This window comes from Calidris pugnax, unplaced genomic scaffold, assembly GCF_001431845.1.
Source record: "Calidris pugnax isolate Ruff unplaced genomic scaffold, ASM143184v1 scaffold50, whole genome shotgun sequence".
Classification (NCBI taxonomy): domain Eukaryota; kingdom Metazoa; phylum Chordata; class Aves; order Charadriiformes; family Scolopacidae; genus Calidris; species Calidris pugnax.
This window is the reverse complement of record NW_015090780.1, coordinates 789,956-801,573: the sequence shown is the minus strand read 5'-3', so window position 1 is coordinate 801,573 and position 11,618 is coordinate 789,956. Positions and strand designations below refer to the sequence as shown.

At 60.0% G+C, this 11,618-nt stretch overlaps 1 protein-coding gene across 1 annotated transcript; it reads right to left on the bottom strand.

Moving 5' to 3' along the window:
* Positions 1–3,977: 3,977 nt before the first annotated feature.
* PSMF1 (proteasome inhibitor subunit 1) lies at positions 3,978–11,373 on the bottom strand. Its single transcript, XM_014955281.1, has 7 exons — positions 11,141–11,373; positions 9,972–10,124; positions 9,424–9,506; positions 8,566–8,748; positions 7,166–7,219; positions 5,376–5,534; positions 3,978–5,250 (listed from the first exon to the last, which is right to left on the bottom strand). Exons 1-7 carry the CDS (start codon positions 11,267–11,269, stop codon positions 5,199–5,201), a joined length of 813 nt encoding a protein of 270 aa, XP_014810767.1. The 5' UTR covers positions 11,270–11,373; the 3' UTR covers positions 3,978–5,198.
* Between the last annotated feature and the right edge of the window lie 245 nt (positions 11,374–11,618).

The window sequence follows — 11,618 nt, the reverse complement described above, 5'->3', positions numbered from 1 at the left end:
CCGCCCGCCGTACCGGCGGCACCTACGGTTCGGTGAGGCTGCGGATGCGGAGGGTGTCGACCGAGGGGACGCGGGCGCTGCTGGAGAACCAGATCAGCCCCCCGGCCCCGCCCCCCGAGGCACCGGGCTCCTAGCCCCGCATGCCTCGGGGACTCCGTGCTGCCCTGGGGACCCCTCACCGCCGGCAGAAGTGGGGCTCCCCTTGCTGCGCCCCAACACCGATGCCACCCGGTGAGGCTTTGCCCACCGTGCCTGCCCGGCAGCCTTGGGCCACCTTCCTCACCTCTCCGGACCTTTCTCGGATAAGGGGTCCGTCCAGCAGCACCGGAGCGATGCGGTTTTGGGATGTCCTGCTGGACCGCAGGGGCTCTGCTGGGCTGTTTCCCACCAGCAGCACCGGGGTAACGCAGCCTTTGGATGCCCCTTTCACCTCCCCAGCTCCTTCCTGGATGGGTGCTGCCCACCAGCATCATGGCAACAGCTCCTTCGAGACACCCATGGGATTTCCATGCCATGGCCCTGTTGCAACCTGGGCTGGACACGAAGCCAAGCTGGGGTGGCTGCTCCTCTTTGGGATGGACTTTCTCATTTTCTGCCATCAGTGACCTTTTTTAGCAATAGTTTCACGTAAAACTCTGTGGTGTAGAGTTGGTGCTTGCACCTCCCTGGGCAGAAGAGAAGGAGACAGCAACCACGACCACCATCTGTGCGGCGGGGTCCAGCCCCCCGCCACCCTCCCAGCCCTCACACCCCACCAGCCCCACTCCGGAGAGTGGGATGAAGGCTGGGACACACGCCCGCACCGCCCCGAGCATCCCGCTCCCACCAGCAGCCCTGGAACGGCCTCCTCAAAAATCATGGTGCTCTGTCTGGAGGAAAGAGGACGATTCCCAACGCCTTGGAATGATGTGGTTGTTCTGTGCCCGTGCCCGCCGGGGTGCCCGTGCCTGAGCCTTTGTGCCGATGGCGAGGGCCATTGTCTGTGGGGTGAAGGTAAAATTGCATCTCGGGAATTAAACATGAAGCATCATTAAAGCACAACGTTCTGTGGAAAGAAAAAATCGGTATGAGCAGGATGCTGAGAGAGGGAAATAATTATCCCATAGGAAAATGCAGACACACAAAAGGTGGTGTTTGTCACCAACTGCCACCAGGTTTTAATCCATCCCATAAACTACTCACTTCAAATGTTTCCAGGGGGAGGCAAATCTCTCGAGACAGCCTGACACAAGAGGAAAGTCATTTTTACACACGATGTGATTGCCTGGGTCAGGTTTTGTTTCAGGGCTTCCAGCGTCCCCCTCATATGCTGGGAACAGTATCCTCCACCCAGCGTTTTCTAACGCTTCGCAGCTGATTCCTCCTGTTTGCTGCAAAGGGCCATGTCCCCCTCTCTCCATCACCACGTCACCCGTCCACGCTCCGTATTTATTGTAGGGTCCTGAGAAACAACCTTGAATGGCCTCACGCCCGCAGCCCTGGCACTACCCCATGCTTGGGGTGCTCTGCTTTGCCCCAAACAGGCATCACCTCTCCCCACGGCCCTGGGTTGAGCGGCCACGAGCAGCAAGATGGGCACTGGGAGGTGGGGGTGATGCCATACCCAACGATGAGGGGAAGGGTCCTGCCGAGGGGGGCACCGAGGGCAGCTCAGCAGGCAGCAGACACCAGCCCCGGCCCCACTGCCTCCTGCAAAGCCAAGGATGGTGGCAGCTGCCTCCTTCTTTGCACGGCTGCACCCCAGGCAGGTGACCCTGACACCACGGGGATGATGGGCAGGATGGCCAGAGGGAGAGGTGCCGGGCAGGGCACGAGGCTGGCTCTCCTCTGGCAATGCCACCACACCGGGCCATGGAGTATGGTGTAAGGGCAGGCAGGTGGTGGGCAGCACATCCTCATCCCCTCGCTCAGCACAGAGGTCTCCAGTCCACCAGCTCTGGGGCTTTGGGGCTGTCCCTGCTTGTGTGAGGGGTGGGCAAAGAGGGGACAGCCCAGCACGCCTTTTCCACTCCCATTTAATGGGAGCTGCTTTGTTTTCCTGTCTGTGCAACACACACCGGCTCCTCCCTCGCGCCGTGCACGGGACACGTGGGATCCCAGGGACGGAACATCGGAGCATCGTCTGCAGGGTAATTAGCAGCACCGGGGGGCTCTGCCTTTGGGAGCGTGTGGGGCAGGTGCCGCTGGGCTGGGCGGGCTGGCAGATGGCCTGAAGGACTCTCCGGGGATCTCAAGCCATTACCAATAATCCAGTGTCTTTCTTCAAACATGACGTGGAAGCGCCCCGCGGGTGCTGCGGGAGGAGGGAGAGCTGTGCCCGTGCCAAGACCGCACACGCCAGCCCCAGCCGCTCTTCACGGCCTCCCCATAACATTAACTGGAGGTGCGTGGCTCGCTGTGCTCCCTTGCATGGTAATGCTCTCCATCACCTACATTAGCAGCAGCTGTGCCAGGCTGGGGACACGCAGATGGGAACCTGGACTGTCCCTCCTGCTGGCTGGAGACCTGGCCCTTGCAGCCGCCAGGCTCAGGGTGGTTATGAGCCCTGCAGGAGGGATGGTTGCCCCCCAGCCACGCTCAGGGAATGGGGTCTGTGCCCAGCCACAAGCCCTGCGGATGGGGAGAAGAATGAGCTCGGGATTGGTGGTCCCAGGAGCCACCTCTGCCACGCTCTGGGCAACTCCACAGCTGCCCTTTGGTGAGAGCTGAGCCAGCCGCAGGGGTGATCTCCTGCCCTCCCGGAGAGGAGGATCCTCACCTCCTTTTACCCATCCTCTCCGCATCCCCAGGAGCCCCCAGGCTCAGGGACTGGCCTGTGGTGAGCACGGCTCAGTGCTGGGCACTTGCCCTCTTTGAAACCCCTCTCCTTTCCCACCTGCTCCCCCAGCTGCACGCACGGGGGACCCGCTGGGGTTGAGTGCTGCAGACAAAAGATTGTTTATCAGGACCCGCCGCAGCCTCTCCCGGCGCTGGCTTGCTTTAATTAGCCCCATCAAAGCCGGCTGCGTCTCTCCCTCCTGAAAGGTTGCAGAACATGATTAATTCAGGAGCAGAAAGCAGCCGCCTCCCGCAGAGAGGGGCCCCTCTGATAAGGCCAAAGCTGTTTCCTCTCCCCACGGCACCCTGCGTCTCTCAACCCCACACAGCGAGGTTGGGGGTTCCTTTCTCCTAGGGCAAAGCTGTGGATGAGCCCAGGCTGCCCCAAGAGCAGGAGGGGACAAGCAGGAGCGATGGCCTCATCAAGCCCTGGGTCTCTCTTCCCATCCCACCCATGATCCAAGCACGGCCGTTACCTGCTCCGGTCACCGCATCACCCATTTCTGTGGGTCTGCAGGTGGCACCGGCCACCAAAAGCCCCAGGAACACGCAGCAGGGATGTCACATCCCCACCAGGTCCAGGCTCACATCAGCTCAGGTTTCCACACGCTAGCCCTGGGGAGATGCAGGGGATGCCCCCGTTGCCCCCAGTGCTGAATTTCTATGGCCAGTCCTCCCCCCTCCGCGCAACCCAGGGTTGCACATGCCATAACTCAGCTTTATTAGGCTGCGTTTGTAGGCAAAAGGGTTTTAAAAGGAAAAAGCCTTTGGGGAAAAGAGATAGACAGGGGGGGGATCACTTCCCCCTTTTTATTTATGCCAGCAGGGCTGCACGCAGCGTATACCGACAGCATTCAATACCCCGGAGAGCCAATTACCGCAAGGAGCGCAGCCGGAGCCAAGGCTGGGCTGGTCTCCACTTAATTTTCTTAATACAGTCACATCGTCTCGGAAAAGCATTGCTGCTCAGGGGAAGGTACAAAGCGTGGTTCCCAGCGTGAATCCTCTGCCCCTGGGAGCGCGGGCAGAGCTCCCATCAAGGGAGCCCAAGGGCACACCACCTTTGGGGCTTCCCACACCACCAGCTTGGTGCTTGGTGGGGAGGAAGGGGCTGGGGAGCAGGGGTGGGGGGCACCCCCAGCAAGCACCGACACAATGCCGTTGTCAGGTTTTTATTTCAATCTCATGAACGTCCTTCCAAGAAGTCAAACCATGAGAAGAAAGCAATAGCGTTGAATCCCTGATGGGACAGCCCCCAAATTAACTGACCCAGGGGGAGTTGCGGGGAAAGGGAGGGGGTTTCCAGAAAGCTCAGGAGGCTGAACCACACAGATCTCACCCGTCCCCCCCCCAGGAGCCGCCCGGCAGCGTTCAGCCAGGAAAAGCCTCACCAGCCTTGTGCAACAGGACTGACGGGAGGGAAACATGTTCCTATAAACCCCTTCTGCGAAGCAAATCCCACAGCCCAGCGAGCCCCCCCGTGCACACCCCCAGGAGGGTCCCAGCTCAGTGTTAGGCTCCAGCTCTGCCGTGCCTGGAGAGCCAACACCAGACCCATCAGGTCACCCGGGTACCAAGCATCCTCCCTCCTACCCCAGCCCCACGCGGTGCCTGGCGGGCAGCCCTCACCGTGCTGCCTGCAGGGCTTTGTGTGCCCCCCAGGAATGAAAAACCACAGCTGCAGGGAAGACAGGGGGCAAAAGGGGGGTCAGGAATTCAATATATGTCTCTTCTCATGCATGTTAAAGCTGTTGCTGGTCTTGAAAGCCAATGGGCACAGCCATGTGGAAGCCGACCTCGGCTTCTGCCAGGGGGTCTGTGCCTAGAGACCCCATGGGACAGGCCTTCTAGCCCTTCACGCTGATCGACCCTTCTCTTGGATAAAGAGCAAGAGAGAAACCATCTCTGCAAGGGGAGCTCTGGCTGCTCCCTCCAGCCAGGCAACTGCAGTTCCCCAGCACAGGAGTGGCAAGAAGCCAGCTCCCTCCTCAGCACCGACCGCTCGTCTAACGCCAGCAGCGAAAGCGGTGCCACCCCAGAGACGCAAAGGAAACCCCACAGCACCTGGGCTGTCCTCAGACCACCAGGATGCACCCCACGCTGCCACCTCACGTGGGGCAGGACCACTTCAGCTGGGTGCAAATGGCCAGGCACCCTCAGAGGAGCACGGAAAGAAATGGACCTACTGCCTCCTCCTCTGCTCTGCACACAGGGAAGCCTTTATAGCTGGTCTGACACAGGAAGGTGGCCCCGACTGGGGAGAAGAAAAACACTGCTGAAAAGATCGAAGTCCACCAAACGGGGAGCGAAAAGGGGAAAGTGTCCCTTGCTTCCCAGGAGACTGCTGTGGCCGCAGCTGGGAGAAGCCATGTGGTGACTCCTCACATGAACATGTCATCATAGCCTGGAGGGGGAAGGTGGTCAGGATCTGGCCTGGAAAGAAATTCAGAGCAGAGTCAAAACCAGGACCAAGAGCTTAATCCCGCAGCAACAGGGATGAGCCAGGAGACCCAGCCCAAAGAGCAGGCTGGGAATTCCAGGCACGACCAAATACCTACCCAGATCTACCAGCCCCTAATGGGCCAAAGGGGTCGAATCTGGCGCCTGGTGGAACTGCTCCTGGGGGCAGCCGGCCTGGGATGCCCGACGAGGGGTCAATGCCGGGCCGTGGGAAGCTCGACCGGAGAGGATCCATGATCATTCCCCCACTCCGACCCCTGGGGAGAGGAAAGGCAGAGAAGGAGGTGAGATTGGCACTGGTGAGAAAGGAGCAAAGGGTTTCCCTGTGCCAGACCTCTGCTGCAGGAACGTCGAGCATGGGAGCGTGGGGTTAAGTGGTCACACAGCACGTGGGAAGGAAAGCACCCCTCACCCACCACAATCTAACCCTCGGCAGTAAGAGAGCCCGGAGCCAATGCCAAAACAGACACTCAGAGCAGCAGAGAGGCATCTTTCTTCTTCCCCTGGTTCCTGCAAGGAGCCTTTTAGTGCAGCAGCAAAGGCTGGTAAGTCCTGGTGAGCTGCTGAATGCCCCTGAAGGAAGCGCTAGACCCGCTGGCCCTTGCTGATGGTTTGTAGCCCCAGCCCTGCTCTCTGTCTCCCGGGCGAGCGGCACGTCATGCCCTGCGCAGTGTTGCAAGAGCTCACGGACCCAGCCTTTCCAAAGAGGTGCCTGGAAGTCATTTGCTGACCACGGCGGCTCCTCGGAGCTGCCCCACGCTGGGAGTGCCATTCCTCATGGTCGGCTTTGTGCAAACTCGGCTAGAGCCTCTGGACACCGCTGCCATCATACAAGTCATTAACAACGGCGCTAATGAGTTCCATTACGCCAGGCCAGCTGCCCAAAGCGCCCCGGGACAGCCAGGCCCCACGAGGATATGCCTGGGAGTCCGGGTCTCCAGCCTCAGCACTGGCAGGTGTCAGCGCCGAAATATGCTTCCATTTACACTCTTTTTTTGTCGTTTACAGAGAAACATCTGATGAAGGACTGGAGGTAGCAAGAGAAACAGGGCCCCTTCCCGCAACTGAACCCCCTCTCCTCGTGCTACCAAGTTTCCTTCCAGCCACCCAGGCTCCAAGCCTCTCCTTCCAGCCAGGCAGGACATTTTTAGCTGGCCCTTTTCTAGCCAAACCCATGGAGAACTAAGTCTTGCAAGAGGGGAAAAAATGCAATCCTCACAGGAGAGTGGTTCCAAAGAAGACTCCCCTGGGCCACAGGATGCTCTGCAACGACTCCAAGAGCTGTTTTTTGTCAGACTATGTGCTTTTAACTAGAATGCAAAATGACAGGCTCTGCTTGCCCAACCAAACCAAAGACCCAGAGACGTATCTGTGAAGATCAGTCCCTCAGACAAGCCCTGCTTCTACCCAGGCTTTCTCTCAAGTGCTTCAGACAGCCGGGAGGCTCACAACTGGGACTCGAGAATCTGTGGACTCGGCTTTAAGCCTCCCCTTCTCCAGACTGCCAGGCTGTAGACACAGCAGCTGGTAACATTTTAAATTAGAGGCTTACATTCACTTAACGACGTATTCAGCTTTGATTTACTGAAGGAATTACTGCATGTTAAATGAATACAAGCTGATTATTAAACAGACGCAGATTGCAACCTATCATCTATGCAAGAGACGGGATCTTATTACGATATTAGAACCATATTGAGGTTTAGCAACTGTCAATTGGTCCCTTGCAATTTCCACTGAGCAACTGTCCCATTGCCATCCACACTTAGAGACACTTTGCTGGATGCCTGAGCCAGAGAAGGTCCCCAGCCACCTCCACACATCCCAAGGGCAGAGCAGGGGATGCTCCCCGAGCACAAAAAGCACAACCTCTCCCAGGCATACTCACCCAAGAGGGTCCAGGTCTTCCCCACCAACAGCGAAGGGACTCAAGGGGGAAGGCCTGAAACACAGAACACAGAGAAAGGTTCAGTGAAGGGGAGACTGGTTGTGTGGAGTGAGCAGGAGCGAGTAAGCAGGCAGGGCAGTGCAGCCAGCTGTGCTCATGGGTGCTCTCCCACGGCAAGCCCTGCAACACCCAAAGGACCCTAGGACCTGCAGGACCAGCGTTGGGAGTCACCGCATGCCCAGGGCACGGCATTCGCTGCTCCAGGGTGCAGCTGGATGTGGCCACCGGTGTGCGTGGCAGGCTTGCAGGAAGCTTGCTGAGATGAAGGGGTCCCTGCCGTTCCCACTGCTCCGGCCTGGAGCTGTCTGTGGACTCCGGGAGTTTCCATGCCAGGGGCTTCCTGAGCGGTGTCAGGCGAGGCCAGGCTCTCCAGTGTGTCCCAGTTGGAGACACAATGACAGTCCTATTCCAGGAGTGCGAGGACAGTGGGGCGGTGAGCCTGCAGCCAGCTGTCACATCTCCTTGCCAATAATATGTGCCAATAACATGGTTTCAGAGCCATGCCCAGCTCCAGCCTGTCTGCCCAGGCCTCCCCGAGGAGCACTGCGCACCCTGAGCACCAGCAGACAGCACTGGGGTTAAAGAAGCAAGAGGTGACACGCAAGGCAGAAGCCACAGCCAGTCCCCAAGAGAAGGCAGAGCCACCACAGTGTCTCTGACTTCCAGACAAAGGGCATTACAGCTTGTGGGAGGAGAGAGGAGAGAGCCCATCTGCCATGTACAAGGGATGGCTGAGCATGACAGGGCCAGGGAGGGATGGTGAAGTGGATGCCTTGTGTCCCCTCTCCTCTGCTTTGCCAGCAAAAGTCCTTCCCACTGCTGTCCGTACTCTGCCAGCCCTGCAGCCCTGATGGTCCTTCAGCCAGCACAGAGCAGAGTCTCCCTCTTTCCACCTTTCACCTTCCCCCCAGCCCTGCACGCTGCCCTCTCCCTCCTGGGTCTGCAGATCTCCAGCTGCACCCCCAGGCAATGCCAAAGGAGGGTCAGACCAACGTACAGCTCCAGAACAGGCCATCTTAACAGGCCCCACAGTGCCCCAGCCCTGCACGCTGCCCTCTCCCTCCTGGGTCTGCAGATCTCCAGCTGCACCCCCAGGCAATGCCAAAGGAGGGTCAGACCAACGTACAGCTCCAGAACAGGCCATCTTAACAAGCCCCACAGTGGGCAACTTAAATCAAACCCAAGTATGTGGACTGAGACTGGCTGGGGAGAGTTCGAGTCCCCTTCAGTCCCCATCCTACGTGTGTGAGACAGGGCCCAGAGGTGAAGTTTGGAGAGTGGTGCCATGACCACATCCCTTCTAACGAAGGACCATCAGCAGCCATCCACTCTTCACTCACCAGGATGGTGCTCTCGCCCCTGGCGGCTGCCGAGGAGGAACCCTGAGGGGGTCGTAATCCTGGGGCAAGTCATCATCCTTCTCAGCCTCGGGCTCCTTTTTGGCCTTTTCTGCAGGGCCACTGAGGGGAGCGATGATGCCCGAAGCAATCCTTGTCCTCAGCTCCTCAGTGTTCTTGTACACCCTGCAGGGAGGAGAGGAGAGGTGGTGGGCTGGGGAGGCCATGGCACCTTGGTGCGAGGTGCTGGCCAGGCTGCGAGAGGGGTGGTGAGGGGACAGACAATCCCCGAGCATCGCTGGCACAAAACGTGTCCCCACGTGGCAGCACAGAGGGGATGGGAAAGGGCAAGAGCACTCAGTGGCACCAAACCCCTGACCTTGTTTGAGGGCAGAGGTGCCACTTAACCTGGGGAAATCCCTTGTGTTGTGGCCACAAGGAGACCAGTTTGCAATGGAGGAAACCACAGCACGTGGCACAGGTCTTTAGCAAGGCCACAGGGTGTCTGGTCCATGGTTGAAGCTGCAGCGCCACTGGGCAGCATCCACCCAGCACAGACAGGCAGGCAGTGCTCTGGAAAGAAAAGTGCTGGGCTGCCCCAGCCCGTTCCCAGGTGGGGTGGCTCTCTCTTGGGCTCTGACCCACAGTCCCACTACCCCTTAAATCTCTCTTGCCTGCCAGCAGAGCAGAGAAAGGCAGGGGGAGGCAGCTCTGGCTGCATTTCGGGGTTGGCTGGCTGCCCCCTGGGGTTTCTACTGGGGAGGAAAGTCCCCCAGGCTCCCTCTAACCCAGTCTCTGCCCCCCTGCCCCATGCCAGTGGGACATTTTCTCCCATAGAAAATGCCAGGAAACTGAGATTACTTGTGGAAATCATCCAGGTGCTCTGGGTTGATGTAGTCGGCCACTGCCAAGGTCACATCTGCCACCTTCTGAGAACTGCGATCCTGTCAAAAGAAAGGTGAAACACAGAGTGAGCAGCCTGGCAGAGCAGGGAATGAAGGAAGGAGCCTGGAGGCTTGGGACACAAGGAATGGGATCACCTGTCCCTGTGCTGTGCCCGAATCCCCAGGAGCAAACAAACCCCACTGTACAGCAAGGCTCTCCCTGCTCAGTCCCCCAATCCAGGCTGCAACAGGTGAGAGACTGAGCAAAAACACCCTGGGCAGGTGCTTGTGGGGAACAGGAGAAGAGATCGGCAGACAAATTCTGAGCTGGGAAGGGGACACAAAAGAGGCAACTTCTGGGCCAGAGTGTGCAAGGCAAACTGAAGGACAAACATTGCTGCAAGGTAGAACAAGTAACAGCAAAAATTTAAGAAATGAGCCCTGTCGTTCTTTGCATGTTTTGGGCAGCAGCAGCCGCTGCACCTGAAGGATCCCAAACCTGCAGGGACCAGCCTGGGTGCTCACCATGACGTTGAGGATCATGCTGTCTTCTACCATGATGGCCTTCAGCAGCAGCTCACGGGCATCGTCTGTGGACTTGTAGCGCAGCGTATACACCTCCTTGTTGGCCTCCCAGCCGTTGGGCAGCAGCTCCGACTTCCTTTCATCAGGACCTGGCTACAATAGGACAGACGTGCTACCAAGACCCTGCACAGGAGCCCAGCAAGACACAGAGTACTTATCCACACAAAGACCCGGGAGGGGATCTAGGTCTCTGGGAGGGGATCTAGGTCTCCTAGTGAGGATCTCTCAGTGCCTTCAGGAGAAGGGGTTTATTTTCTACAGACAGGCCCTGCCTGCCTGCCAGTCTGGCACAGGGTCCCTGTGCTGGAACAGGAGGGACACAACCACCCTTTGCTGAGCAGGAGGAGGCAACAAAGATTCAGACTGGGGGATGATGCTCTTCCCAGCCTGGCACCTCTTGGCTCCCCAGCACAGGACAGAGCTGTGAGGGGGGAGGCTGCTGTCCTGTTTGTCGCAGCCCCACAGTGGTGCAGCCGTGGGGGGGTCTGTCTTACTGTCCCCTCCTCTAGTACTGGGGGGTTGCTCTGCCAAGACTGTGCCCTGCACCCCCACCATTGCCCCCCAGCACTGCACTGGGCACCCTCCCAACACCCCCCAGCACTGCACAGGGCTCCCAACCCACCAGACCCCCCACCCTTCGCACTGGTCCAGCACCACACTGTCTTCCTCCCCATTATATCACACCAGAGTCCCCAGCACAGGGACTCCCCTGGCACACTACCCCCCAACATTGCACTGGACACCCCTCTTTTGGTAAGGGGTCCCCCTCCTCAGCACCAAGATCCCCCCGGCACCACAATGGACCCCTTTCTGCGATTGAACTGACTCCAAGCACCAACCCCCTCTGCCAGCACCACGCCCCCTCAGCCCCCACCACCAAAGCTCCCTGCTGCGGACGCCCCCCCAGCAGCACTGAGACCCCTCAGACCCCGCACCGGTCCGGGTGCCCCCGCACCCCCGGCGCCTTACGGTTCCCGCCCCCCCGACAGCGGGCGCCGGGCTCGGCCGAGCGGCGGCGGCGAGCGGCGCTAGGAAAGGCCGGGGCTTGTCCGCGGCCTACACGGCCTCCGCGACATTGGAGCCCGACGGCGCCCGGGCCCGGCCCGTACCTGGTCGCCAGCGCCGAGGCAGCGGTAGCCATGCCGGACCAGCTCCCAGTGGACGCCACAGATCAGCGCGTCCTGCGGGCGGGAGATGGCGGCCCGGGCCAAGGCGTAGAGCGGCTCCAGCCCCGCCATGGCCGCTCACCACCGAGCAGGCGCGGCCGGGCGCGGCCGGGCCTGCGGAGGAGCCGCCCCGGGCAAGGCCCTAGAGGCCGGGCCGGGCCCGCGTCGGGAAGCGGAGCGTCGCACCGGGCAGGCCGGGGCGGGACCGGGCCGCCCCTCACTAGAGGGCCCCCGATCCCCGCGCAGGGACCAGGACCGCCTCCCCCGAGGGCCCGGTGGGGGGCTCCGGCCGCCGCGGGAGGGGGGGTGCGGTGGGTGGGTACGTTCATCTCTGGAGGAGTTTAACGTTTATTCCCACAGCGGGAGGGACCGGCCTCACCGAGAGGGTCTCTGCCCACCGACACCGTGCGGCAGCCTGCGG